Genomic DNA, 26,001 nt, shown 5'->3' with positions numbered 1-26,001 from the left:
AGTGTCCATTCCACTCAACACCTACAGTTTCTGATATGAACTGTTGGATTCAACTTGGGCATGCTACCTCTACCTGCCTCAGGAAATCCTGTCACCATGGTGATTCAACTGGCATGGTTAATTAATGTTTCTGCCATCCAAGCTCGTAAGAACTCACGATCAATGATTTTCTTAGAAAATGCTATTTAGCTGCTCACTCAGGCAAAAACATTTCCCAGGTTCATTTTTCTGCTACTACCTGTTCGCAATGAAAGTGACAGTGGAGATAAATATCTTTTCTTACGCAATTTTTAAACATTTCAGTGAACTTATTAGCAATTATGCTCTTAAGTTCCACAACGAATTAAAATCCTTATTAAACTACTCACTCAAGTAATATAAAACCAAAAATGAATTCATTCCTTGAAATGGTTATTATGCTTTGCGTACAAGGCATGGTAAAAAAAATTGGATAGGCATCAAGAATGGAGAAACAAAAAACTTTGAGCTTACATGTAATTCTATTTGGGTGATATGGTTGATCATCTTTATAAATTCTTTCAGTAGGAACCTCTTAAAGTACAAATTGAATTCCCTATTAAAAAAATATAAGAAGGAAATGAAGTAGGCCCTATTTGAAACCAAATTATGAGACTCCACTTTGACATCCATTACCAACGTCCCAATTTTCTTACAAAACAAAATCAATCAACATTTTGATAGATGAACTATATTTTTCTTAAACTTCCACTTTTTTTTTTTTGATAATTTGGGAGATTACAAGGAAACTAAGACAAGCGAGGGAGAGACCTCCTTGCCAAGTATAACAAAGAAATAAAATTAAAACCTTTTCTGATGACCCTTGTTTGCTAGCCAATCCGCTGCATGATTTCCTTCCTGACAAGTATGTTAGTACATGATACTGCTAGGAAGCCTTTGAAAAATACGAGACTTCGGGTGGGCTGGGTTAAGCATTTGCTATATTTTGAATAGGCCTGGACCCTAAGCGAAGACTGGTGTAGTTGAAGTTCTTCAATTTGGGCATCCCAGCTTGCACCCTTAGCTTCAAGTGCCTTGCATAAAATGAAAATGTTACTTATCTAATCATCATCATCATTTAAGCCTTGTTCATTCTATTCTATTCTACCATTCTGTTTGGTCATACATCTCTTGATTGCTCAACACTATGGGTGGTATTGTTTTTCTTGCTGTGATTTTATAAGTGACATCTTACTTGATCTCTCCCCTATCATAGTTAATCAAACCAAGGTAATAGAAGATGTCACATTGAACCTCACTTAGGCTATGTTTGGTTCTGTGGATGCTTATTGAAAAAACACCACCACATCAGTGCCACATAGGCATTGGTGTTTATTTTGCATGAAACCATTGTTTGATTTTAACATTTATCACATAAATGTTGAAAAACATAAATGCTTGGATTGGTGTATGAGGCATTAGGAAAAACTTCAACACTCCAGCATTTGTTGAAATGAAATACTTATGTAGTATACTTTATAAGATGTTAAACTAAGATGAAAAGTAACTTTATGGGGTGTTAATTTGAGGTAGAAAGTAACTTTATAGGGTGTTACCAGAAATGCTCATGAAACATCCAACCAAACAACAAAAGCAATAAACATTTAAAATGGTAATTTTCAAATAACGTTTAAAGCAATAAACACCCCACCTATAAACGCCCACGGAACCAAACATATACTTAGTCTATGATCCTTGAGTGTGCCCTGATTTGCATTTTTTATTACTAAATCTACATTGCAGATATTCTTCTCGGGTCCTACTCATTTTAAAACCTCTTATTTTGAAGGTATTCAACCACAAATCTAATTTTACATTTAGTCCATTAATTTCTTCCATTGATATAATGTTATCAACAAACAAAATGAGGTTAAGTGTGACATAACGAGATGGGGTTAAGAGTTCAAAACTTCAACTATTATTTCTCTATTTTTTTCATTTGGTTTCCAAATGCAGGACCCCACACCTCTCTAATATCTTCGCCAAAATTGGAAATCTAGCATGTGGTAGTTGAATTCAAGATCAAGAATGTATAAAAGTTCTAGTAATACTTGAAAAGTGTTGAAGATATTCAATCCAATATGATGAAGTTTCATTTTTTCACTAAATGATACAAGTAACTTTTCAAATACATGGAAGTTAATGGGGAGGGATATTTATTTTCAGTATTTGTACTAAAGCCTGAGCAAGATTGAAAATATTGAATGTAATGGATAACATTAGGAATTGCTTGAGAATGAGCCACACAAATGAAACAGATTAAATAAATTGGGAGATGCATAGAGAATAGAAGGGAAAAAACAAAGAAATAAGGTACATAATTATTTGATAATGAAATAAATCCACTCAGAAGGAATCGTATTTTCACAGGTAGAATTTAAATTTACAATTTCATGATTCGTTTTCTGCTTCCCAATACAAGCATTTGACTCATCCTCATAGGTATTACTTAATAATCATATCAGAGAACAGAGCACTACCAGCTTCATAGGTTCCTTTGCATTCTTCAATAATGTACATTTTTCATGGAAACTGTCAATGGAGTTATGGTCGGTTAAAATGGCGGTATAGATTCCAGTCCCAGGACACTTTATTTCCAGGTGAGGTTCCAGATAAAATATGATAATAGTTTGACCATTTCAATTATCAATCTTTTCATGTCCAGGAAATTCTTTTTTTAATCAATTTAGTAAAGCAACAAAGGATGCTTTTATAAGAAATGAAAAAGGGAACAAGCAGGGAAAAGGGATTAGTCTCTCCAAACAGAACAAAGAGGTAATGATGTTGAGTATGGACTGCAAATATCATTGGTAAATGTTGCTAAGATTCATGTCAGCAACTCAGCATGAAGTAACAACGAATCAAAGGATGTATGAATTATGATCCAATGCAGGTCCCTGAGTTTTACTTACCACAGTTGACAATTACTGCTATAGTCCATCCCAACCAACAACTAAAGCTAAGTGGGTTGGCTAATCTGCTATTTATTAAATAGAGAACATTATATTAGTATCTTCAACACTATACTTAAAAATCCATGGCTGTTATTTATTTATTAAATAGAGAACATTTGTACATACGATCCGAAAGAAATGATGGTAAATAACAAGTTTATGAAACTATTACATTTTTCACCCTTCAGACATGATCGAACCAAGGTTCAAAATTTCAATACAATATGCTACATATCAAGTGTATCGTATCGTACCTTTGTAAGGACCAAAACACCTATTTTAAGGCATTTTAAGAAAACCTTTGCTTTAATAATTAAATAATATAAAAAATGGCCTCCCTCTCAAATTTTGGGAAAAAAAAAACAAAAACTAAAAAAAAATGCAGGGTCAAAGTATCAACACACCCGTTCCAGCAAATTAGGGTCATGGGGTGTATCGATATTTTGAACCTTGGTCAGAACCATGAAAAGATACTAAAAGACAGTTGGGCATTTCTTTTGATGTGTTTGTTGAAGGCATTTTTTTAATCCAAATAATATTTAAATAAATTAGAACTTAAATAAGTGGGTTGGCTAATCTGCTAGCCAAATCATTAAAACTATAGAAAAGTATCCCGTATGGGAGTTCCCCCTCTTTAAGTGAGGAGTTCTCTCTTCAAGTGGGGAGTTCCCTCTCTTTAAGTGGGAGGGACAGGTGTCCACCTAGGAGGAGGAGGTAGTTACATAACTACCCCACTCCCTATTTAAGCTCCTTAAGGGAAAGATAGAAACACATACACACGGAGAGACTCTTCGAAGAAAATTTTCACAAGAGATTCTTAAGAAAAGCAAAGATAAGGAGAGAAGAAAAGAGAAGTGCTCAAAGGAGGGAAAGGAAGGAAAAGCCTCTATAATACAGGTAGAAAAAAGAAAGTCATCTCTGTGAATACTTCCTATTTATGTCTTCTGCTGTGTATTCTTCTTCCTCTCTCTTTTATTTTCAATTTTGAGAAAGAAAATAGAGGGAAATAAACCATCTATAACCAGGTGCCCCTACTTGGTTGATCATGGTCCCTCTTTCAAGACAATATTAGGGATTAAACCATCTACAGTCTAAATCTCGAAGACTGATTATGGCTCCCTTCAAATGAAAATGAAGAGTAGGGGGGAATAAACCATCTACAACCAGGTGCTTCTACTTGGTTGATTATGGTCCCTCTTTCAAGACAAAGTTAGGGAGTAAACCATCTACAGTCTAAATCTCAAAGGCTGATTATGGTTCCCTTCAAATGAAAATGAAGAGTAGAGGGATGAAAATCGTCTACAATCAAATATTCAATTTGATTGACTATGGTTCCCTTTTTGTATGCAAAATTCCAAGGATTAAGACTGTCTACAATCAGAATTTCATCTGATTGACTACAACTTATTATGAAGAAAGGAGTGAGAAGGAAATTTTCTTTGTATTAAAAAGAAAAGAGAAATGTATTGCTGTATAGTTTCTCAATTGTATTTTCTTTTTCTTTCTTCTCATTCTTGTACACTTGATGTAAAAGAAAAGCAAACGAAAAGTTCTTTTTAAATATCCTATTGTTCTTTTCTTTTGTTCTATGCGTTCTTTTTAAATATCCTACTTTCTTGTGGAGATGTAATTAAGGGGATTCCATATGATTCCCTGAATGGGCCTTACCCAAAATAATAAAAACTCAATCACTTGATTGAGTGAATTATGTTGCATGAGAATTTATTAAAATTTTCACACCAACAGCGTCTCACCTTGTTTGTTGGGCAAAGAAAATTAAGAGTTGTATAAACTCATATACTAGCATTTCTATATCTGTTTGAATTCATTTCAAGTTATCTGGCTCTATATTTTCATCCATTTCTACTTATCTGTATCTTTTATTGGCCTTTTCTTTTTTATTTTCAGTAGGAAAACCTAATCTACTGTCAACAGCATCAACTTTTTACTGGTTTAGTCCCAGAGTTAAGAGGCATGCCACTCTTTCTTTTTTTGTATCTTCTAAAAGAAAATTAAAAAAAAAAATAAGGCATAAGAAATAGGGCTTTGTTGAGTTTTGCACAGAATCACAGCTACCCTACACAAAAGAGTGATCTATCCATCTCTGGATATTTCAAGGTCTTACTGGAGCTGGATAAATTACCTAGCATAGCAGGTACCAAAGCTGGGTGCGTTCAGAGAGATTCATCTCTGGCTATTTCAAGTTCTCCTTTGGCTGTTTTGAGATCCTATTTTTGTAACTCTCTTCCCATCTTTCCTGCCAAAGCCTGCACTTCCCACCTTGAAATATGATGGGCCTCTGCTCTCCTCTCCCTTCCTCATTACCTCCTCTGTAGATAAAAACTACAAACTTGTCCTGAAAATTCTGTGCATCCATTATTATTTTCCATTTACCCCCATTTATGTTCTTCAATAGCACATCTTGTCTGCTAGAAGCAGCTTTGACCACATTCAAACTAAGCTACCATCCCCCTCCAACCAGTGCTTCAATCAACCACAGCTCCATTAACCATCCATAGCATAACCCTCGTTTCATATTCATTATTTATATTTCCAATTTTCCATGATCAGCTAATATTCCTGCACCGTTTTACCTTGGAAAACACAGATACCAACACCTACATCTTCTTCAACTCCTGCTAAGAAAACCTTTTTATAATGAAGCCCCACTTGCACATTCTCTCAATGCCAAATGATTCCCTCAAGCTCATGCCTCTCAATCGAATCAAACCATGACAACATCCTTTTCTCCCCATCTCCATCACTACGACCGTCATTGTCATGACTACCAATCACCATGGTAAAATTGAGATTAACTATACTGTACACATTGCAAACAGGCATTTTTCCAATCAGATTAGCTGAATAGGATTATTAAGATTGGCCACTCAAGGTCTGATTTCCACTTGCTCATGGTTTCCTCCTAGAAAAAGATGTAAAATTTCTAAATTATTGGCTAATAAAATGGCAAAAGCGATACCTAATCTGATTGCTAAGTCCCAAGGAGCATTCATCGGGAGAGGACTGATTGTGATGGAGTCCTTATTGCTAATGAAGTAATAGAGTCAAGGAAAAGAAGTGGTCAAGCTGGTTTGTTGTGTAAAATGGATATGGAGAAAGCTTATGACCATGTAAATTGGAATTTTTTTGGACTTGCTGAGTTCTCATATGTTTTTTATGATAGCATGTGCCACAAGGGCACTCTTGTAATTTCCTATTTCTTTATGTCACTTGAGTATAAATAATACAAGGGGCAACACCAGCCCAGATTTTTGCCTCTAAACCTACCTTCTTTCTCTCCGGTTCTCCTCTCCTCTTTTCTCCTTTCTTCTCCTTACTAATTCTTTGGTGCAGAATATGGTATCGGAGCACCTTCTTGGGTGATAGAAGATCTCAGATCAACTTCTCTCTTCAAATCTTCTTTCTGAACTGTGGAACGAGTCTTTTCCTTCAGACTGAACAAACCAGCAATCATACATCTCTCTTCCCCTTTGTTCTTGGCTGTAATGCCAAGGGAAGTAATTGATAGTAGCCGAATGCTGTAAACAGTCTTTTTTGGGGTTATGTGCCTTTCTCTTGTGGCTGGAGTGGATTGTGTGATCCTGTGCACAACAGGTATATTCTGTGAGCAGACTGTGCAGTGTTGGTGATGAGTAAAAATTGTTTTTTGGTTGTGTAACCAGTGTGTGAGAAGGGTTTCAGCAGTTCCTATTGTTTGACTAGAGCTTGGTCCCTTATTTCTTTCTTCGTGTGTGCTGGACTGAGGTGCTGGGTTCTATCTATTGAGTTCAGATAGTATTTTTGGTGGTTAGGTCATGGGTGCTTGAGTGAATGGCAACTGACGATTCTGCATCATCTAGAATTACATCCTTAGGGAACATCTATTGTTGGGGCTGACAGCATGAATTTCCCTATACCTATTACCCCATTCTGCATCATCTGGAATTACATCCTCAGGGAACATCTATTGTTGGGGCTGGCAGCATGAATTTCCCTATACCTATTACCCCATTCTGCATCATCTGGAATTACATCCTCAGGGAACATCTATTGTTGGGGCTGACAGCATGAATTTCCCTATACCTATTACCCCGTTGAATGGATTTAATTGTCTGGAATGGTCTAAGGGAATAAATCTGTATGTTACAGCCAGGGGAAGAGCTGGTTATATCAATGGGAAGGTCAAGGAATCTATCTAAGACAAGGACTGCTGAACATGACAGGTGGGATCAAGAGAACAGTATGGTGATGTCCTAGCTCCTTGTGGCTATAGAACCAGAAGTGAGGAAGAACTGTGGGCTGATACAGCAAATGAAATATGGGAACAGGCTAAATCAACCTATTCAGATCACATACACTATGAAAAGATTTATCAATTATAGGCTGAATCCTCTACCTGTAAACAGGGAGGACCATTGCTTATCTGCTTATTATTCAGCCCTCACTTTAATGTGGAAGGAGTTAGATCACTACCAGACAATTGAGTGGAAAATGATGATGATGAGGATGCAAAAGCGTAAACGAAGTTAGTTTCATAGCAGTGGATGTTTGCATTCTTGTTGGGGCTGAATCCAGTGTATGAACCTCTCAAGGTTCAGATTTTGAAGGGAGACAGATTTTGGGCTGAATGGTGTTCTCTTGGTTGGAAAATCACTCTCTATTCAAAAATAGACACACAAATTCTTTTTTTTTATCAAGATTTTCTCTCTGCAAGGAATTTATAGTTTTTTGGTTTTCGGGGTTTGATGTAATTGGATATACTTGGTCTTCCCCTAGTACAGATTCTTCATTCTCTTTGTACAGGGGTATTCTTGAATTTTGCTTCTGGATATTAATGAAATTACCTTATCTTACAGTTCAAAAAAAAGGTTGCTGGTTTGAAGGCCATTTCATGAGGAAGGTTCTATAAAAATTAAAAAATTAAAAAATTAAAGGAGAAGAGGAGACATTTGCACTCTCATGCTTTGGAAACCCCATCCTATTTCATTTTTCAGTACCTTTTTTCTTACTATGTCAATTTAAAATGTGTGTGTGTGTGTGAGAGAGAGAGAGAGAGAGATTCTTAACAAGTGAACCTTCTTGTCTTTAGGTGAAAAAGGTGCTGCTGCATCATAATGCTGCCTACTACCATCCACAAGCAATAAGAGTAAAAGAAACAAATTATTCTAAGATTTAGAAATAGAAGAATAACGAACTAGAGTTTAACTGCTAGAAAGTGGAGAACTAAGGAAATTATAAGAACAACCAGAAAAGATAACTTAAGTTGAGGTGATGGATACCTCTGAAGCAGAAGTCAAGGCCCCCCTTGCTAGACTTAGATTTGCCAAAGAAATCCAAGCTGTTCCCTTGCTGGTAGAGGGTGATAAAAGGAACATGATTGGTTGGGTTAATAAGCCAAGATCTGGGCCTTGGAGGTTGGCCCATTTCCTTCTTGAGATTAGTGAGATTTGTGCTTACCTAGGCTGCTACTACAGATGGATTCCAAGAGATTTGAACCAAAAGGCCATTCCCTAGTGAAACCTGGATTGGGGAGGAATCTATTGTATAGTACAAATAGTTTACCCAATTGTTGAAAGGGCTCTACCATTTTTTTGCTACATAGTCCTGTTTTCCTGTATCCTCTCACGTACAACTCAGTCTTTTTCTTTAATGAAAAAGTTATCATTTCTAAGGAAAAAGAAAAAAGAAAGATAAGTTGAGTCTAGTCCAGTACTAAAAGAGAAAAAATAGTAGAAGGCTAATAGAATATAAAACAAAGTAAAGGGATACATAGAGGACTCTATCATCAAGATTGAGCTTGGAATAATTTAGATGAGAATTTGTCAGCCCTAGACTGTTCTATCCAATCCAACAAAAATAGAAGAAAATCAAGATTGACCCTGGAGTCATATACCACACAAGATGCATAAGCTTTGAGAGAAACTATAATTTCTATCAATACTATATAAAATACTTCAATAATCAATTATTATTAAAGGACTAAAAACAATGTATAACAAAGAACTGATAACAATTCAACAAACCAAAAATAGGAATTTCTGTGAAAAAAACTCATTCGTGCTTGTATTAACTGTAACTTTCTCAATCATGTCCAAGACAATGATTCTGGGCCAGTTGGATAGATAACCAACTAAGCTTTCTAAACGTACCAAATCAAGGCATCTAAGTCTGTTTTAACATTATAAAACTAAGTAGCAAGCAAAATGAGGAAATTGAGATCATCTCCAACCTGAGCCAGGTTAAATTTCCTTTAACTGGCCAATGGGTACTGCTCTGTGTTTCCACCGGCAAAGTACATAACGAACTCCCACTCCTTTCTTGTCAACTATAAGCTTTGCCCATTACTGATGTAAAAGGAGGGAAATCTGATCATATATTTTTCTTTTATTGGCTAACCTATAGAATTTTATTTCATGCTACAATATAAGCCTCAATCATTAGTTAATATGATTGCCTCAATCATTGAATTTTATTTCATGCTACAAAATAAGCCTCAATCATTTGTTTTTATTTTCGCTGTTGTTTGAACTGATTCTAGGTGTTGCCTTAACACCTAATCAGTTTGTAATTTTTTTATCAGTAACAGAAAACTTTCATTAATTAAGAAAGAAATTTTAAATACAATGGTGGGGGGAGGTAAACCCTCTCACCACACCCCCAAAAGGAAATTTACAGTGTAGCCCAAAACAAATGACTTCTTCCCACCCCCTGGTTGGCCAAAGCATCTGCATATGAATTAACACATCTTTTAACCCACCGAACACGCACATCCATTCCTTGGGTTAGCCACTTGAAATGCCTTCGTTCATTAATATATGCCCATAACTCATCATTTGCCTTCTCTATCCAGCCAGTTACCACTTGCGAGTCTCCTTCGATAATCAACCTATTTATATTCAACTCCTTAGCCCTTTTTACCCCCTCCAAGAGGGCCAGAATTTCTGCTCTCAATGAATCTCCAACTCCAATTGGCCCTGAAAAATGGGCTATAACTGAACCTGCCTCTGTTCTAAAAACACCACTAACCCCCGATGGCCCTGGACAAAGTTGAGTTTGATAAAACCTTCCATCGGGGGGAGCCACAGCGGATGGGCATTGATTCTGCTAGGAGCCGAAACTGCTATTTCCTGCCAATTGTTCACAATGGTCTCTATTGGAGTATCCTCAAATAGGTTCATTGTTTTTACCCATTGTGCTACCCTCACAGAAATCACTTCTATAATTGTGTCCCAGCTTCTTTCTTTTTCAGCAAATATCCTTTGGCTCCTTTCCTCCAAAATCGTCCAACAAACTGCTGCCCTGGTGCACCTCCACAACATTTTTCCCCTCTTTTTGATCCAGCTACCAACTGAATAGGTAAAGAGGCTTCGTGGGGGAGTCCACCTGCAACCAAATAAAGAGAGAAACCACACCCAAATAGATGAAATAAAAAGGCAGGATATAAGTAAATGAGAGCAAGACTCACCATTGGCTTTACAAAGGGTACACCAGTGTGGGGACAAGCACCAAAAAGGCTTCTTTTTTTGAAGATGACCACAAGTATTAATTCTTTCCAAAGCTATTTCCCAACAGAGTGCTCCGACCCTAGGTGGGAACGGTCTTCCCCACACTTCTTTAGAAGGGAAGGGAATAGCAGGAGTAAGACAAGATTGGGCCAGGGCATTGAAAAAGGAGGCACAACTGAAAGAGCCAGAAGAGGAAAGGGTCCAAATTCAGGAATCCCCCTTTGACGGTTCTAAGAAGACCTTTTGAAGTACCTGAACCAGGGAGCACACCAACTCCATCTCAGAATCCCCCTTTGACGGTTCTTGCTGAAAATGGAAGTTATTCCAAAGAGAGATGCTCTTGAAAATATTTCATGGGCATAGAAGACATAAAAGAGAAGCAATAAGTTCAAAGCCATTATGAAATTCAATAACAATGAAAGGATATAGTTGTGAATAGAAGAGTACTGTTTCAACAAGCAGGCTTCTGGAGATCTTAGGTTTGAGGAAGTCAAGCCAGAGACCTGTAAGACTTGTGCTTCCCAAACATTGGCAGACAAGCTATCAAAATTGAAGCCTGCAGAAGCAGTTTCTTGACTCCTTTTTTTATCGATACAGTTTCTCGACTCTTCAAGTTCAGGTGCTACTAAGAGAGATCTAACAACCTCCTTTACTCCCATTTCATTCTCCTCAGCAGATAGTTCTCTTTCACTCTATCACAACTACCTCTAAATCATTTGGTTATGTCTTATTTTTAGCTCCACTTTCCGCATTTTCATTCTTCAATGGTCTCAGTTGTATGACACTTTATTCGGTAAAGAATCTTATGGAAAATTACATGGTTGTGACTTAGGCATTGCAATCACGGACTCAATAAAATGTTTCCAGAGACAGAAGAAAGAAGCTAAGAAAACCCTTTTAGTTTTCATGGCAAGTCAAATGGATAACAAGATCAAGGACAAACATGGGATGCAATAGATGAAATAAATAAGAAAATGATGAACCAAAAGTAAATACGGTACAAATATCTGTCTGTGAACATCATTTAGCAAGCAAAAGAATTTCCATACAGAAAATGAAAATATGTTTCCATTCTAGAACATCAAGAGATGGAGTGAACATTGTACAACAAAAACTTCTAACAAGAACCGTGTCAAGAAATAAAACAGCACACCTAATAATACTGATACAGGAAGAGCTGGCAAGGCTTTCTGATGAAACGCTAGAAGCATTAGAGTGATACCTAGACCAGCTATGATAGCCAGATAACAAGCATAAACTGTCATGAAATCATACATTGCTGCTCTACCAACTAAAACACTGTAAAAGATAAAATCGCCCAGCCCCAGTTTGATAGCACCAGATGAACCTAACCCAATTCCTTCAAGGTGAAAATTTTCGGTTGAAACCTCTTCCTGCCCAACTCTTGTAGAATTGGTTCTTTGTAACGGCCGACTAATCAAAGGTGCCGATAGCTGAGAAGCTCCTTCTGAGAGTAGGTGGTCTCCGGTAATAACCAACCTCGTCTCGTTTTGGCCATTGGTAGCAGATGAAAGGGTCGCAGACATTGAATTTGAATCAAAAACCGAATTTGTGTTGAAATCAGAATTGGACCCGGAAGTTGAACTCACACCCATACCAGAAGCAAGACTCATCCTTTCTTTCCACACCCTCCTCTCTACCATGACCGGCCTCGGGCTTGAGTCATGATTAGTGACAGGCCTGGCCTCATAGACCAAAGCAGGGATGTCCTCGTCTCTCGACATTGCAAGCTCGACCAAGAGCCTCAGAGGCCCACCAGGCAACAGAACCGCAGCAAGATCGTACAGAGCCATGGCAACCAATAGTACCCAAGTGGTCCATTCAGGCAAAAGTGTAAACCAGTAAGCAACCAATATCGCAATAACCACCAAGTACCCTTGTGTGACCAAAATTGCCATCTTGGACATGAACACAGCCATCACCCCAACAACAGTGAAATTGAACAAAACCAGCAGAAACGTGATACAATCGATAGGGAAACTGAAATCCCTGATCAAGAAGAGTGCAATTTCACCTCCCATAAAGCCCAAAACAACAAAAGCAGAGAAACCCATGTACAGTTTGAGAAACCTTGTGCATCTAAGGTAGAAAAGTAGGACCAAAACGAATGTAACCACGGTGACAACGGCTACAAATACCAGAGAATTCAAGAGGGCACCTTTGAGTTTATCCCATATCGAATCCGAGGTGTCCTCGTTGTAGGCTATGGTGGCTATTGTTGTCAAGGAGGACGAATCAGAAGAAGAGTTGGCATCGAGGACAGTGACCAGAAGGACTACTAACAACATGCAAATGGAAACTGGAGCGACGATTCTGATAATTTCTTCGCCCAGAGATTCAAGGATGCTGGTGGGCTTTGGATTTCGGTCCATGTTTTGGTTGATGGAGGTGCGGCCGTCGTGCGTGATGAATGATTGTCAGTTGGGGCTCTGTTTTTCTGAGTTAGAGAGCTGAGAATATATGAAGGGTTGATTTAGTTTGATCTAATAATTTCTCGCCGTCCCCTGCACGACACAGCTAATACGAATACGATACAATACAAGTAACCTGTCAACCGTCCCCTGCACGACACAGCTAATACGAATACGATACAATACAACCTGTCAACTTTCGAGTTCCCATTTTTCGAAGCAGTTTTTTGTACGATTTCTTTTTTTGAAATTTGAAAAAATAAATTATTTTGATAAACATTTTTAACGTTTTTTAACACTCAAAGGATGCGTTTGTTTGCGATGCAAACGCCAATATGTACACTATATATTTACCTATTTTTCGGTTTATGAATGTAAATATAATTCACATTTTAAACAGTTTTTGCATTCATTCTGTTTGTTTGAAATTGATGTAAAGGTGTGGGCCCACCATTAACTGCTCCAATACCTCAATTTTGGTCAAAATATTAATTATCAAATGAGTACAAATTTGTATCCAAAAATAGGTATAGTAATACTCTCTTTTTAGAGTATAAAAGTGTCAAAAAATATAACTTTACTTTGATAATCATTACTTTTTTTTACCTAAGATTCAGTTTGGATGAATACAAATACAAATATATAGATTGCAAAACTTTTTCCAAACTTAACCTAAAAAATGATTAACGGTGTAATCGATTCTAACACAATCCTAAAAAAATGTTTGATTTGATGAACAATTTAACCAAATAACATTTCAAAATTTATTTGAAAAAATAATGATATATCATTGAACTGATGACTACTTTCTAGCATTTTCAAACTATTTCAATCAATATTGAATGTCATTCTTTGGAGCAACTTTTGGTGAAAACAATTTTCACCATTTTTTTTTGGGGTTTATGTAAATCCATACCTTGTGGCACCAATTAATAATTTAAAATATGTAAAAAAAAAAGGAAGTTATTTACCAAAATTCAATGCATGACAATTGTCATAATAGTATCAAACACTCTTGAAATCAACAACATGGGCTACCCCCATTGGGGACTGCTTGAAGGTTAATGGTATAAGAAGAAAGAGTTATTGATGTAGCTGCCTAAGGCAAATCGGGGGTCTATAGGTTGTTTATGTTTTTTGTCATTTCCTAATCATTCCAATGCAAGCCAGGGCAACCCCCTCCCCCCTGAAAGTCCCCACAATACCCATTTAAATTCAACTTAAAGTAATGTTTGGCAAGTCTTTTTTTTGTGAATTTTTTTATTTATAAAAGCCTAAAAACCCAAGCTTTGAGCTTTTCCCATTTGGCATGTGAAAGCCCTAAGACCATATGTTGAGTGCCCAAAAAAGCCTGAGAAAGCTCAAAAACACCCAAAATGGGGAAGCTTGAAACAAAGCTGTGTGTCTTATTGGGCCTCTCACATCAAGTTGTTCGTGTTCCAAAACTTGCACAGTGAGAAAATTTTCAATATGGGCCTTTTTTCTCAAACTCTCACATTGTTGGAGGCTTGGAGCATTGAAACCCTCAATATGGGCGCATTTCTCTCTTCCTCTTTACAGTCTTTTTCTTCTTCTTCTTGCTCTACTTTTTTTTTTTTTTCATAGCAAACCGGTGAACCTGTTACAGCAATTAAGGCTGCACTGAAAATGGTGCAAATATGTAGTGTAAAACGGTTCATATAGATTGCAAAGTTGGGTTAGTTTTGTACTAACAAATTTACCTTCTTACCAAACAGACTTGAATGCAAATTTACTTCTTTTTTATTGATGTATTTTTACATTTTATTATAAATGCAGTATGCATTGGTTTGTCATTTGTCAATGCATAAATGTAATATTGCCAAACACAGGCAAAAGTAAACCATAGTACAAATTTACCCTAAACTGAAATTTACACTCCATTTGCATCGTTTACAAACGCAGCCTAAGCACTCATCATCTAGTATCTTAGGTACAATCCAACCTTGAGTACTTGTTCTGGAGACAATTCAACATGTCCATCACAAACTTGCAATAGGTTTCTTCTTTTTGTGGTTTTCTTGTTAGGATTTGATAGTTGAATGGGTTGTGGCCTCTCTCCATTTTCTGATAAACAATAGACAGTGCTTCACTTGTAGTAGTTGGGTTGGGTTCTAACTATACAGTAGTAAGGCTTGATGAATTGGTGAAGAATGATAATAATGCACAAAGGATCCAATGCTTACAACACAAAAGTCAGGTTTTCTTACAATGGTGAATGATAATTTCTGGTTGAGGAAGTTTTGGAAGTGCTTAACATGTTAGAAGGCAAGTGCAAATGCAAAACAATATTGGCAAGTTTTTGTGAGAATGGATTGCTTTAGGAGATAGAGAAGTTGTTTCAGTATTGAAGGCAATAGGAATGAACCAATGTTATGGGAACAAGTCATGGAAAATGAGTTTGGAAGTAACACTCGGGTGGGATTCCGATCCAACCTAGGAAACATGTTGTTCCAATCTGTGGTGTGGCATTATGAACCACTCCTTAGATTTGCAGGAAAAAAAAGCTTCTATTTTGATATATGTTGTAGCTTCTCTATTTAGACCTAGGTACAATATGTGCAGATATACTAAAAGGTTGGTTCTTAGGAATAAATGATCATGAGATATAAGTAGGGGTGGCCACGAGTCGAGTTTCTTACAAGCTATTTGAGTCGAGCTCGAGCCTGATATATAAGCTTGTTTGTTAATCGAGCCGAGCTCGAGCCCAGTGAAACTTGGCTCGTGAGGCTTGCAAGTCTAGTCGAGCCTAATATAATAAATAAATAATCTTTTATTATATATATACATACATACATATACATATAAATATATAATAAATCATTTTTATTATATATATAATAATATTTTATATACAATAGTAAATAATTTTTATAATTATTATTTTTTGTATGTAAAATAAAAGAATAATTTTATATGTATAATTTTTAATTTTTAGAAAAAAAAATTGGTTTGCAATCAAGCTCGATTTAAACTGAACTGGAACTTGCAAGCTTTGAATTGAGTCAAGCTCAAGCTTGAGCCTAACACAATTTCAGCGAGCCAAGCTCGAATAGCCAAGTATTCGGCTTGGCTCGAATCCACCCCTAGATACAAGACTGTTGACCAGGTATTGTGTAAGTAAATGTGTTAGAGTACATAAGTGGGGCCTACTTTAATATGTTGAGAAGTTGCTTCTTATGAATAGATGATTATGATATATGACCAAACAGTGTGTTTAGTAAATGTGTCAATGAATGTATGAGTGGAGCCTATTTTAATATTTTGTGTAAGTGGGACTTATGAATACTATTTGAGTGCTTAAATGGTTGATTTGAATGTTTTTATATTGACAAAGTGTGATAAGTATCTATTTGGAATGGGAAACAGTTTTGACCTTGATATCCCTTCAAACAAATTTAATTTCTACAAAAAACAAAAATAAGAATGCCATCCTTGTCCCTTGTAAAACGCAAACTAAAACCATGTTTAATAAAATTTGTTATATATTTGAAGAAGGAATACAAACCATTGACAACGAAGAACCCTATATGCCAATGCTTTCTCTTCTTCATCCTACTAAAGCCAAACATTTTTTTAATAGATATAAAAATCAAACCTTATTTGTTTATAGAAGCTTGATATGAAGTTTTAGGGGAATAAAAAAACATGGGTTCATGCCTTTAAACATTTGACACTTTGTTTATATCGTCACATTCCAAGTGATGGAAAGCAGAACACACATGAGTGCTCATATCAAATTACATATGCTTAATTTAATTGAATTAATTCATAAAAAAGGATGCATATAACTCTAGATCATGTAATGGTAAGTGGAATCAGTATTAATTGAAGTTCAAAGAAAATATAGGCCATCTTTGTTTGAGGTGTAAAATCGAACCGGGGTAAATTTTATATATCGGTTCGATTTTTTAAATGTTTGGATAGTGTATATATACATTGTAAATCGGTGTAAAACTCTATTTTGAAATACTTTTACATGTAAAAAAATACATTAAAATTATGGATATAAAAACTTACCTGTGTTTCTACCATTGAAGGAAAACTCCTTTCACTCTAATGTATATGCTCGTGGTTTTTCTCTCGTCGACGACACCGCTCTCAAATATCTCTCTCACTTGGGTGGTGGCGACCTTGGCCACATTGACGGCGGAAGCTTTGGGCTTCTGTTTAGCAATACAAGGTGAAGTAAGTGACGAAACCACTAAAACAAATCCCTTGGCAGCCATGATTTTCAGAGAGAAAGGGTAAAATGCACCGTGGGTGAGCCACGCCTCCTGCTTGCTGGTTGCTGCCCGATTGGCCTCTTAGACGCCTCCGCCTTGGCAGCCATTTTCTTTGATATTTTTTTCGTGGAGGAAATAGCCAAAGTCTACAGGCTATAGGCTACGTCAAATGACAAATGGTGAGCAACGATGCATCTGCTACAAGCTACAGACTACAGACTACAGACTACAAGGCTATAGGCTAAAACCTATTCAGACGACTATATTTGGACACGATATACTATAGTGGGAACCGTTGGATCAAGATTGTTGTGCATCATATAGGACTGTTGCTAAATGCATTTAGAAAATGATTGGTGTATGGTTGGAAATTTACACCATGTGTATTTCAAAAACAAACAAAATTTTCCAACCAAAATTTACACCTTCACAAACAAACATGTTTGGTGTAAATACTCAAAAACAACCGTTTCCAACTTCGATCCATTACTGAATCCCTGTAAAATTGAATTTACACCTAAAATAAACACAACCACAGTGTCAAATCATCTCTACCTCCTTTACCCCCTTTTCAAGCAAAACCAAATTCATTAAATGCTCAATGCCTCAATGTGAAGTCCGGATCTTTTGCCAATAAAATGCATTTCAACCCCTACCAACATGATCAAACACCACACATCTCATACATGGCAGGTCCAATTTTTATGGTGGGTCCCAGCCTAATGGTGAGGTGTGTGATGTCAGATTATGTTAATAGAGTGTTGGAATATGTTTTATTGAAAAAAAATCCCAACTCCTCAATGCAGTGGTCTTAAATTTTAAAGCAAAATCACATATAAATATACTCATTATAAATTCTAGTTGGAGAAATTACCAACCTCACACCACCGATAAGGTTGTCAATCGCCTAGATATCGGTCAAATTTGATGCTATCCAATGAGTATTTTGACCTGTCTAATCCAATTTAATGTCTAGGTCGTTCAAATTGTTTATATTGGTTTTAATTTAAAGGGGTTTCTTATTATTCAGTCCACCCCCATAATTCTTAGCTCCACCGTACAATTGGGGTAGGTGTTATGCTATGGGTGAGAATTGGTGTTTAGGATGGAGGTGCTTGAAATTTTGAATTGTTATAGGCCTGTAATAGAATTCAAAATTCTGAGGTGGAGTACAATCTACTTATCCCTAGTTTTTAAATTGGGTTCAACTCAAACTTGGTCCATTGAGCTCTTATCTTATGCATGGATTGGATGTTGGTTTAATCAAACCCAAATCGAATAAGATTCTAATACATATGGACCAGGTTCAATCCAATCCAATAAATACTTTCAACCATTAAGTCTAGTATGGTCCAATTCGATATGTTTTATTGGTCCTTTCAATCTATTCAAACTGATTTTGATTCCAACCCCAACTTTATCCATTCACACCCATCAAGGCCTTGTTTGTCTATCTTACCTTACCCGACAAAGAGATAAAAAGAAATTTGAGGCACCGTTTGGCATGGCCTTTCGGCTGTTTACAAGTCGGGAAGATCGAAAGTCGGTCTATTCCCATTTGGCATGCGGAAGGTTTAGCCGCCAAAAGATGCAACGCCGAAAAGACGCACGAAACCCATTTTGGGCTGATGTCGGGAAACTCCAAATGAAACTTCCCTGTGTCTTTCACGTTTTAATCTCGCACGAAAAGACTCGAAACGATGCACGTCTGCCAAATGATCTTCAGGCTACTCAAATCTTATGTCAAAAGCTCAGTGCATCTATTGGCTGTCAGAACTATGAAAAGATCTTCTCAAAAGGACTTGCCAAACGGGCCCTGAGTGAAACTCAAATAATTGAGGAATTTATAATTTTCCATTTCGATCTTATTTTTTATAATAAACCAAACACAACCCAGGGGATGTATCATGTATGTATGTCTTTTTTTTGCGTTATGACCAATATATATGTGAATTGTGATGTCACTGGCAACGGGGAGTGTGTGAAAACTAAAAATAGTAAAATGAAAAAAATTGGCCGGCCCCTGAAAAAACAAAAATCACAGGAGCGATACCGAGGACTCCTCTAAATAATGATCACATCGATGTTACGGGTTCCATCGAACGGTCTGGTTTTACTATAATATAATTCGAACGGACCAGATTTATTTAAATTCCAATAAATAAACCCATCCTGACATTTCGTAAACTCTCCTCGATCAAACCCAAGGGTTTTAGGGAAGAAGTAGCAGCAGTAGCCAGAGAGGGGAGACATCAGAACTCGACGAACCTCTCGAAGGTGAGCTCTCCTTCTCACTTTCACTTCGAGCTCCTTAGAAGTCCTATGTTTGTTGAGATTATTTTTTGTTCTTTTCCAATTTTCCACGGATTGAAGTTTCAGTAACTTCTTTTAATTTTTCTGTGTAGATTCCGCATCTATTAATCATCACTACTCTATATGTATGCTTATTACTAATCTAGGGTTTCATTCAGCTGCAGTTTCTCCGAGTTATTATGTTTATGATTTTCTATTTTTATTTTTTAAATATGGCTGTCAGGGTGGTGTTTACCATGATATTAGTGTAGGTTAGATAAGCTTATTCGTTACTTTCAACCCGTAGTTTGTTCTATTTATCTAACTGTGGAGAGAAACTACTTGTCGATCAAGATTGTTAGTGGATGTGTATGTGTAAAGCTTGTTGAGCACTGTTGTTCTGCAATTTTCTTTTCAAGCTGCTTCCAGTGTGCATTTGATTACATCCGGCAACTTGGAAGTGTTGCTATTATCTTTCTTTCGTTCTTTAATTTCCCCCCTTTCTTAACCGCCTGTTTTACTATTATTTTCTGGACATAGTTAGTCCTTGATTCTTTAGGGTTTAGAGTTATTATTTTGTGTAAACTTGAACTGCTTTACTCTGGGGTCCAGGCACTTGCTATGTTTACATATTGTGCTGTATCTCAGAATTTAGTATTGTTATGGTGATATAGATGCCATTTAAGATAGTTGCTTTTGGGGAGTTTCATGAGTGAACGGTTGAATATGTAGAATCTTGTGTTGGTCCTGCATGAACTATCTAGATGGATGAAGTGTCAATGTTGGATATCTATCAGATTCCAGCATTGCGATTTTTGAGGAATATTTCCATGTTAAAATTACGATTTCTCAAACAGATAACATACATGATGATTGCCATTCTTTATTTAGAACATTACCAAGATAAGATTTTAGAACATTTTCCATGGGTTGACCGTTGACAGCATTAGAATTCAAAACCTATAGACTATTTTAATTAATAATATATACTTTTCCTATACATGTGCCTGGCTCCATTTTATATCATCTTTTTGATTCAGACTCCTTGATACATGTCTTATTTCAAGTCGCTTGTCCATATTCCATGGAACACTGCTTGATTCTTCTCTTTGTATTTTATTTCCAATAATTGACTTTGTAATGATTATTGCTAGGTTGTACAAGTTCTTTCACTTCTTTGTGTCAATGCCATTTCCATCTGTCTATAAAAGAAATCTAGCAAATGTTCTTTGCTTGTGTTTTTCTTATAGGTTCCAACAATGGCTTTCCTTAGTAAAGTTGGAAGTCTACTTAAACAGACAATAGGAAAACAAGTTAATTCAGAATTGTCAGCATCTAATCCATCTATATTCCAAGCCATAAGATGCATGTCATCTTCAAAACTTTTTGTTGGAGGTTCGTTCTTTCATACTCCCTGGATGTACTCATAGCTTATTTCCATGGTTACTGTGTTATGATGCTCTAAAATTTGATGGTGCAGGTATCTCATACAGCACAGATGACCAGAGTCTCAGGGAAGCTTTTGCTGCATATGGGGAGGTCATTGAAGGTACATGATGTTTTAACTTTTTGCTCCCTTCTTTTCAGTCCTGTTGCCTGGACTGACAAAGCTCTACTAGAACCAGTATTAAATTGACTGTTATCCTAGGAGGACTGGAAGGGCTGGTCCCCTTGGGTAAAACAGAGTAGAAACCTGTTGTACCATGGGCCAATAGGGTTGCCAGAGGCTGTAAAGCCTGAAATATGTAGCCTATATGTAATGTATGCTAAACATTCCTGTCTACCGTTATCAGAGGTAAAATCATGTCTCTGCATGACATGGTTGCATGAATTTGAATTACGTTTATATTTAAGCATTATGTATGACACTACCCATATGAACTAACTTTTAAGGTAAAGAGGGTCCTTAATTTGAAAATTGAAAGAGTAAAGATGTTGCTATTGAAATGCCAACTTCATTCTGGCATATCTTTTGATGATATGAGTCAGTTTCAGGACCTCTATTGTTGTGCTTATCCCCCTTGAAACTTGTATGGTGAACATATGCTGAACCTTCCCCCTCTTTGGCTTGCAATGTGTTAAGCTTGCATATATTTTGGCAGCATGAAACTCTTTCTAATAAATACATGCATCAATTCTGTTTGAAACTGACAAATGCATATCTAAGTAACAGAATGAAATTACATAGAAGATATTAGAGTCTAATTAAGCGTGATACAATTATTGAAATATGAATAAATCATGAGCTGAATTTGATTTGCCTACATGTCTAAATATGCTCATGGCAGAGGGGAATGAATGGTTGCTTTTTGATTGAGCATGTAAATGTTGTTCAAGGTTGTCTTCCTTTTATAGTTTTATTTATGAATAAAATGATTTCATCATATTTGTTATGTTCTTGATAAGCATAATATTCTTTGCAGCAAGAGTGATTGTGGATCGTGAGACTGGTAGATCCAGAGGCTTTGGATTTGTTACTTACACATCTAGCGAGGAGGCTTCCAGTGCTATTCAGGCTTTGGATGGACAGGTACTACTATTGAGTGGTTTTATCATCTTGTCTTGTACTGGCACATTGATCATGTACCTCATGATTAGACATGGTATGGAAATAAATAATTGAGCAATTCTGGTGTGCCTGTATATTTTGTGTTGGTGATATATTTTAAATTATCCAATAGTAGTGGTTATGTTGACTATGATATGCAGGCCCTAAGATGTTTGTTTATTGTTTAAAACATTGAGGCATTTAACAAATTTGTTACTTTCCAAATTTCTGAGCCAAGTAGTGATGAAAAATGGTAGGGCTTTTACTGTTAACTCTGTACTGTTCCTGCTGGATCATCACTCTATTAAATTGTTATTTGTTTTCTTATCCCATATTCAACGTAACCATTCCTAATACATGTAAATTATAGGATTTCTTTTCCAAGTTGAAATGCTGATTCAGGTTCATGCTAGGTGTATTTGACAGTGTTATTAGGGTGCCCTTGTTACATAATTTGTACTGCTTTGATGATAAAAAATGCGCTGCTTTTTTCCTTGGTTTGGGCCCTTTGGGGGAAAGATAAAATTAATTATACCCAACAATGCATTTTCTAGATCAGATTGTGAAGGTCTTTGTTGTGCACAATCAGTCAATCAGTTATGAGGTTGCCATGTGTTGATATTACAATACTTTTCCTTTTGAAGGAATGCTTGGAGTTGATTAATCAGTGCTAGGAATGGAAATTTTATGATTGATGATTGCCCTTTCTGCCAGGATCTTCATGGTCGAAGGGTCAAAGTAAATTATGCAACTGATAGGTCTGGAGGATTCCGCAGTGGTGGCGGCTATGGTGGAGGTGGCTATGGCGGTGGTGGCTATGGTGGTGGTGGCTATGGAGGTGGTGGCAGTGGTGGCGGTGGCTACGGTGGAGGTGGCTATGGTGGTGGTGGCTATGGAGGTGGTGGCAGTGGTGGCTATGGCGGTGGTGGGTATGGTGGTGACAATTTCTCAAGTGGAGGCAGTAGTGGCGGGTATGGTGGAAGTGGTGGTGTTAGCAGCAGTGGCAATTACGGTGTTGCTGGTGGTAGCGGAGGCGGTGATTATGTTGGTAGTGGTGCGGGGGGTGAGAACAGCTTTGCAAGTGGCGGAGGATATGGTGGCAGTGCTGGTACATCGTACGATGGTGGTGATCAATATAATGGTACCCAAACCCAAGGCGGCATGGGTGCTGGATATGGCCAGGATGATGAAAATTTTAGGGACGATGATGATGAGCCTGCCGACTATGCCAACAAGAAGGAGGCCTGATATCATACATCCTTTTAAGAGACAAGCCAATGGCCTATGGCCTATGGCGCTACTGCTTCAGAGAGAATTGGTCCCTGGTTGGATATTTGTCATAGTTTGACCTGTTTTTTCTTTCATCCGGTTTACTTTTTTTTTTCTTGGTATATGAACACAACTGTTTACAATCTGAAGCTGTTAAATAATTAACTTGTTATTGTCCTAGATGTAGGGTTTTACCCCATCAGAGAGCATTCAGAGCAGAGGGAAGAAGAATTTTGATTCACGTTTTAATTGATGCCCTTTTTTGTACCTGGTTCTTTGAAGGGTCCCAGGTCAGTTTGTACAATTGTACTCTCACAATGGGATTTGCAATTTATTGTTGGTTCATCATTGTTCTTAATCAGAGTTTTATCCCAGTTTCCCTCTCCACGTTGGAATGGGTTGGACCAATGGAAAGACGAGGCAAATCCGTATATTTTCCCCGTGAGTTTGTCAAGGACGGAGACCTCCAGCTAGAGGGGACTTTGCGCCCGGTAGTCTGATAAGAGATTGCCTTTTCTGGAATCAACCTCTGAGGATCTCTCTACCATTGTGATTGGGGTAGATTTTCCTAGTGAGTGCACATCTCAGCGTGAATTAGGAACATCATCTCAGGTCTCAGCGAGAATTGGGAACATCCCCAATACAAGATGTGAATTCTTTCCGAGTCGGGATCCGGTGGAATACGTTCACAACGGTTGAAAGTTTTCAAAAATATTAATGTGAATAAAATGCATCTTGCTCAAGTCTGTTGACATATGGTATAATGCTATCGTATGTTGACGCCTGTCTGAACCTGTTTTTTGAGGTGCTTCAAACGAGTAATTCATGGCAGCAGGTAGTTAAAGATTTGCCCTCTAAAATGCCAAAGTTCTAAGACCCTCTGTAGGGGGTCTGCTTCCATCTCTTATGGTCTCAACACAACTTGGGGACCCATTTTCATAATGGCCTAGTTCTTTATGTTTTCAGGAAGGAGGGGCAGGTAAGTTGTTAGGTAAAGGTTCTATAGAAAGTAATAAATAGGGATAAATAGACTGCACTCCACCCCAGAAAACAAACCAATATTCATTTTCTGGTGTCGGTGGGCCCTGCAAAAAATAAAGATTACTGAATGACTCATTTCCATGGGGAAATAATACTTTCCTTAGAATTGGATAAACCATTTCCATGGGGAAGTAATTAGGGGTGTCAATTGGATTGGATTTGGTCCAATCCGATCCAGTCCAATGCATGCCCATTATTAATGGATCAGGTCCAGTCCAGTCCAATGAAATTTTGGACCAATTTGGATCGATCTAATTCAATGTCTGGACCGTCCAATCTGTTCAAATTCATTTTGATTTAGATTGGTTTCAACCCAAAGTTGGTCTATTGACAGTTTGACACATATATTCTTATCTTATATCAATGGACCAGATATTGGCTTAGCCCAACCCAATCCAATATAAATTTGTTACGAATGGACCAGGTCCAATCCATCTAATAAATATTTTGGACCAGTTTGGTCCAATCCAATATATCTTATTGGTCCGCTCAATCCATCCAAATTGATTTTGGACTGGATGGGGTCTAATCCAAAACTGGTCCATTGACACCCTTAGAAGTAATACTTTCGTTAATATTTGACGAGATTATGAGATGGTATTGCCCTTCAATGATATCACTGTTTTGAATAAATCGGTCATTATACACATTTACCTAGGAAATAAAAGAACACTGGTAAAAGGCTAGGGTCTTGGCTATTGGGTTCCCTTTTACAATAGGTTTTGAATAATCCATGATGACATTTGACTGCTGTTATGGAATGAAGGCCACCTGGTGATTGGCGTATTAGTTTTCAAGAAGCATTTATCAATTCTTTTTTTCTGTTATTATTTCAAAGTTTGAATACTAGGGTTTTATGAAAGAAGAGTGGATTTAGTCCACAAAATTGTATTCACACTGTTCTCTCAGTCCATTTCAGCCGTGCATTGGGAATATCTCTATACTTGCATGTTTTTATTCATGGGGAGATGTTCTCAATGAATGGCTAAAAAGGGATGTGAGCACCGTTCTCACATCCCTTTCAAGAAGCATTTATCAAAACATTTTTTTCCATTATTATGTCAAAGTTTGAATACTAGGGTTTTATGAAAGAAGAGTGGATTCAGTCCACAAAATTGTGTTCACACCTTTCTCACAACCCTTTTCAACCGTGCATTAGGAATATCTCTATACTTGTATGTTTTTATTCATGGAGAGATATTCTCCATGGCTGAAAAGAGATGTGAGAACGGTGTGAGCACAATTTTGTGAGCACCAAATCCGATTTCTTATGAATTGGAATATGAAATGAACAACTCCCAGCATCTCATGGAGTCTAGACATTTAAATTCTTAATGCCCACTCTTCCATCCTTCGTGGCAATATCGACTATTTTTCAACATTCCAACTTCATTTCATTGAAATTCTTGTATTTCACCCTTTTCGTTCACCTTCATCCTCTCTTCCTTCTTATTGTGGTGGGGCATGAAAAGATAGGAGATAATAGCTTCGTTTTATCTGCCAGTAAACCCCGTTGGATCCCAGATGAAGAAAATGTTTAAATGCTTTTGAAGTGAATGAACAGAAGAAAAGATGATCTTAAGAAATTTCTCTCAAACACATGAGAAGATAAGTATTACCTCTTTGAGTCTCTGTCCTTCATTGTTTCATACTTCATCTCGTTGGTGTTGATCTTGACAACTGCCTGCCAACATAGTA

At 37.1% G+C, this 26,001-nt stretch overlaps 2 protein-coding genes across 4 annotated transcripts; one reads left to right on the top strand and one right to left on the bottom strand.

Moving 5' to 3' along the window:
- Positions 1-24: 24 nt before the first annotated feature.
- Positions 25-12,956, bottom strand: PS2 (Presenilin-2). 3 transcript variants are annotated; one of them, XM_088901025.1, is made up of 2 exons: positions 11,631-12,955; positions 25-238 (listed from the first exon to the last, which is right to left on the bottom strand). In XM_088901025.1, the coding sequence occupies exons 1-2, from the start codon at positions 12,868-12,870 to the stop codon at positions 198-200; spliced, it is 1,281 nt and encodes a 426-aa protein (XP_088757151.1). In that variant the 5' UTR covers positions 12,871-12,955; the 3' UTR covers positions 25-197. The 3 variants fall into 3 exon arrangements, with proteins under 3 accessions (XP_088757151.1, XP_088757150.1, XP_010260002.1); XM_088901024.1 differs by lacking the exon at positions 25-238 and adding an exon at positions 9,473-10,729 and having other exon boundaries at positions 11,631-12,956; XM_010261700.3 differs by lacking the exon at positions 25-238 and having other exon boundaries at positions 11,473-12,954.
- A 6,337-nt stretch (positions 12,957-19,293) lies between these two features.
- GR-RBP5 (glycine-rich RNA-binding protein 5) lies at positions 19,294-23,620 on the top strand. The gene is made up of 5 exons (XM_010261688.2): positions 19,294-19,430; positions 20,696-20,840; positions 20,926-20,994; positions 21,869-21,975; positions 22,708-23,620. Exons 2-5 carry the CDS (start codon positions 20,705-20,707, stop codon positions 23,239-23,241), a joined length of 846 nt encoding a protein of 281 aa, XP_010259990.1. The 5' UTR covers positions 19,294-19,430; positions 20,696-20,704; the 3' UTR covers positions 23,242-23,620.
- Positions 23,621-26,001: the final 2,381 nt, after the last annotated feature.

This window comes from Nelumbo nucifera, chromosome 3 (assembly GCF_055504915.1).
Source record: "Nelumbo nucifera cultivar China Antique chromosome 3, China Antique-T2T, whole genome shotgun sequence".
NCBI lineage: Eukaryota > Viridiplantae > Streptophyta > Magnoliopsida > Proteales > Nelumbonaceae > Nelumbo > Nelumbo nucifera.
The sequence above is the reverse complement of the archived record's forward strand: the minus strand, read 5'-3'. Positions and strand labels throughout refer to the sequence as shown.

Bases quoted from the DNA above. Each gene is read 5' to 3' on its own strand.
- PS2 (XM_088901024.1), bottom strand. From the start codon at position 12,870: ATGGACCGAAATCCAAAGCCCACCAGCATCCTTGAATCTCTGGGCGAA. The intron at 10,730-11,630 runs GTGTGCTGTTTT...TCCCTGGTTCAG, and splicing joins TCCTGTATCAGTATTATTAG to GTACTTCAAAAGGTCTTCTT.
- GR-RBP5 (XM_010261688.2), top strand. From the start codon at position 20,705: ATGGCTTTCCTTAGTAAAGTTGGAAGTCTACTTAAACAGACAATAGGA. The intron at 20,841-20,925 runs GTTCGTTCTTTC...TTGATGGTGCAG, and splicing joins TTCAAAACTTTTTGTTGGAG to GTATCTCATACAGCACAGAT. The intron at 21,976-22,707 runs GTACTACTATTG...CCTTTCTGCCAG, and splicing joins TTCAGGCTTTGGATGGACAG to GATCTTCATGGTCGAAGGGT.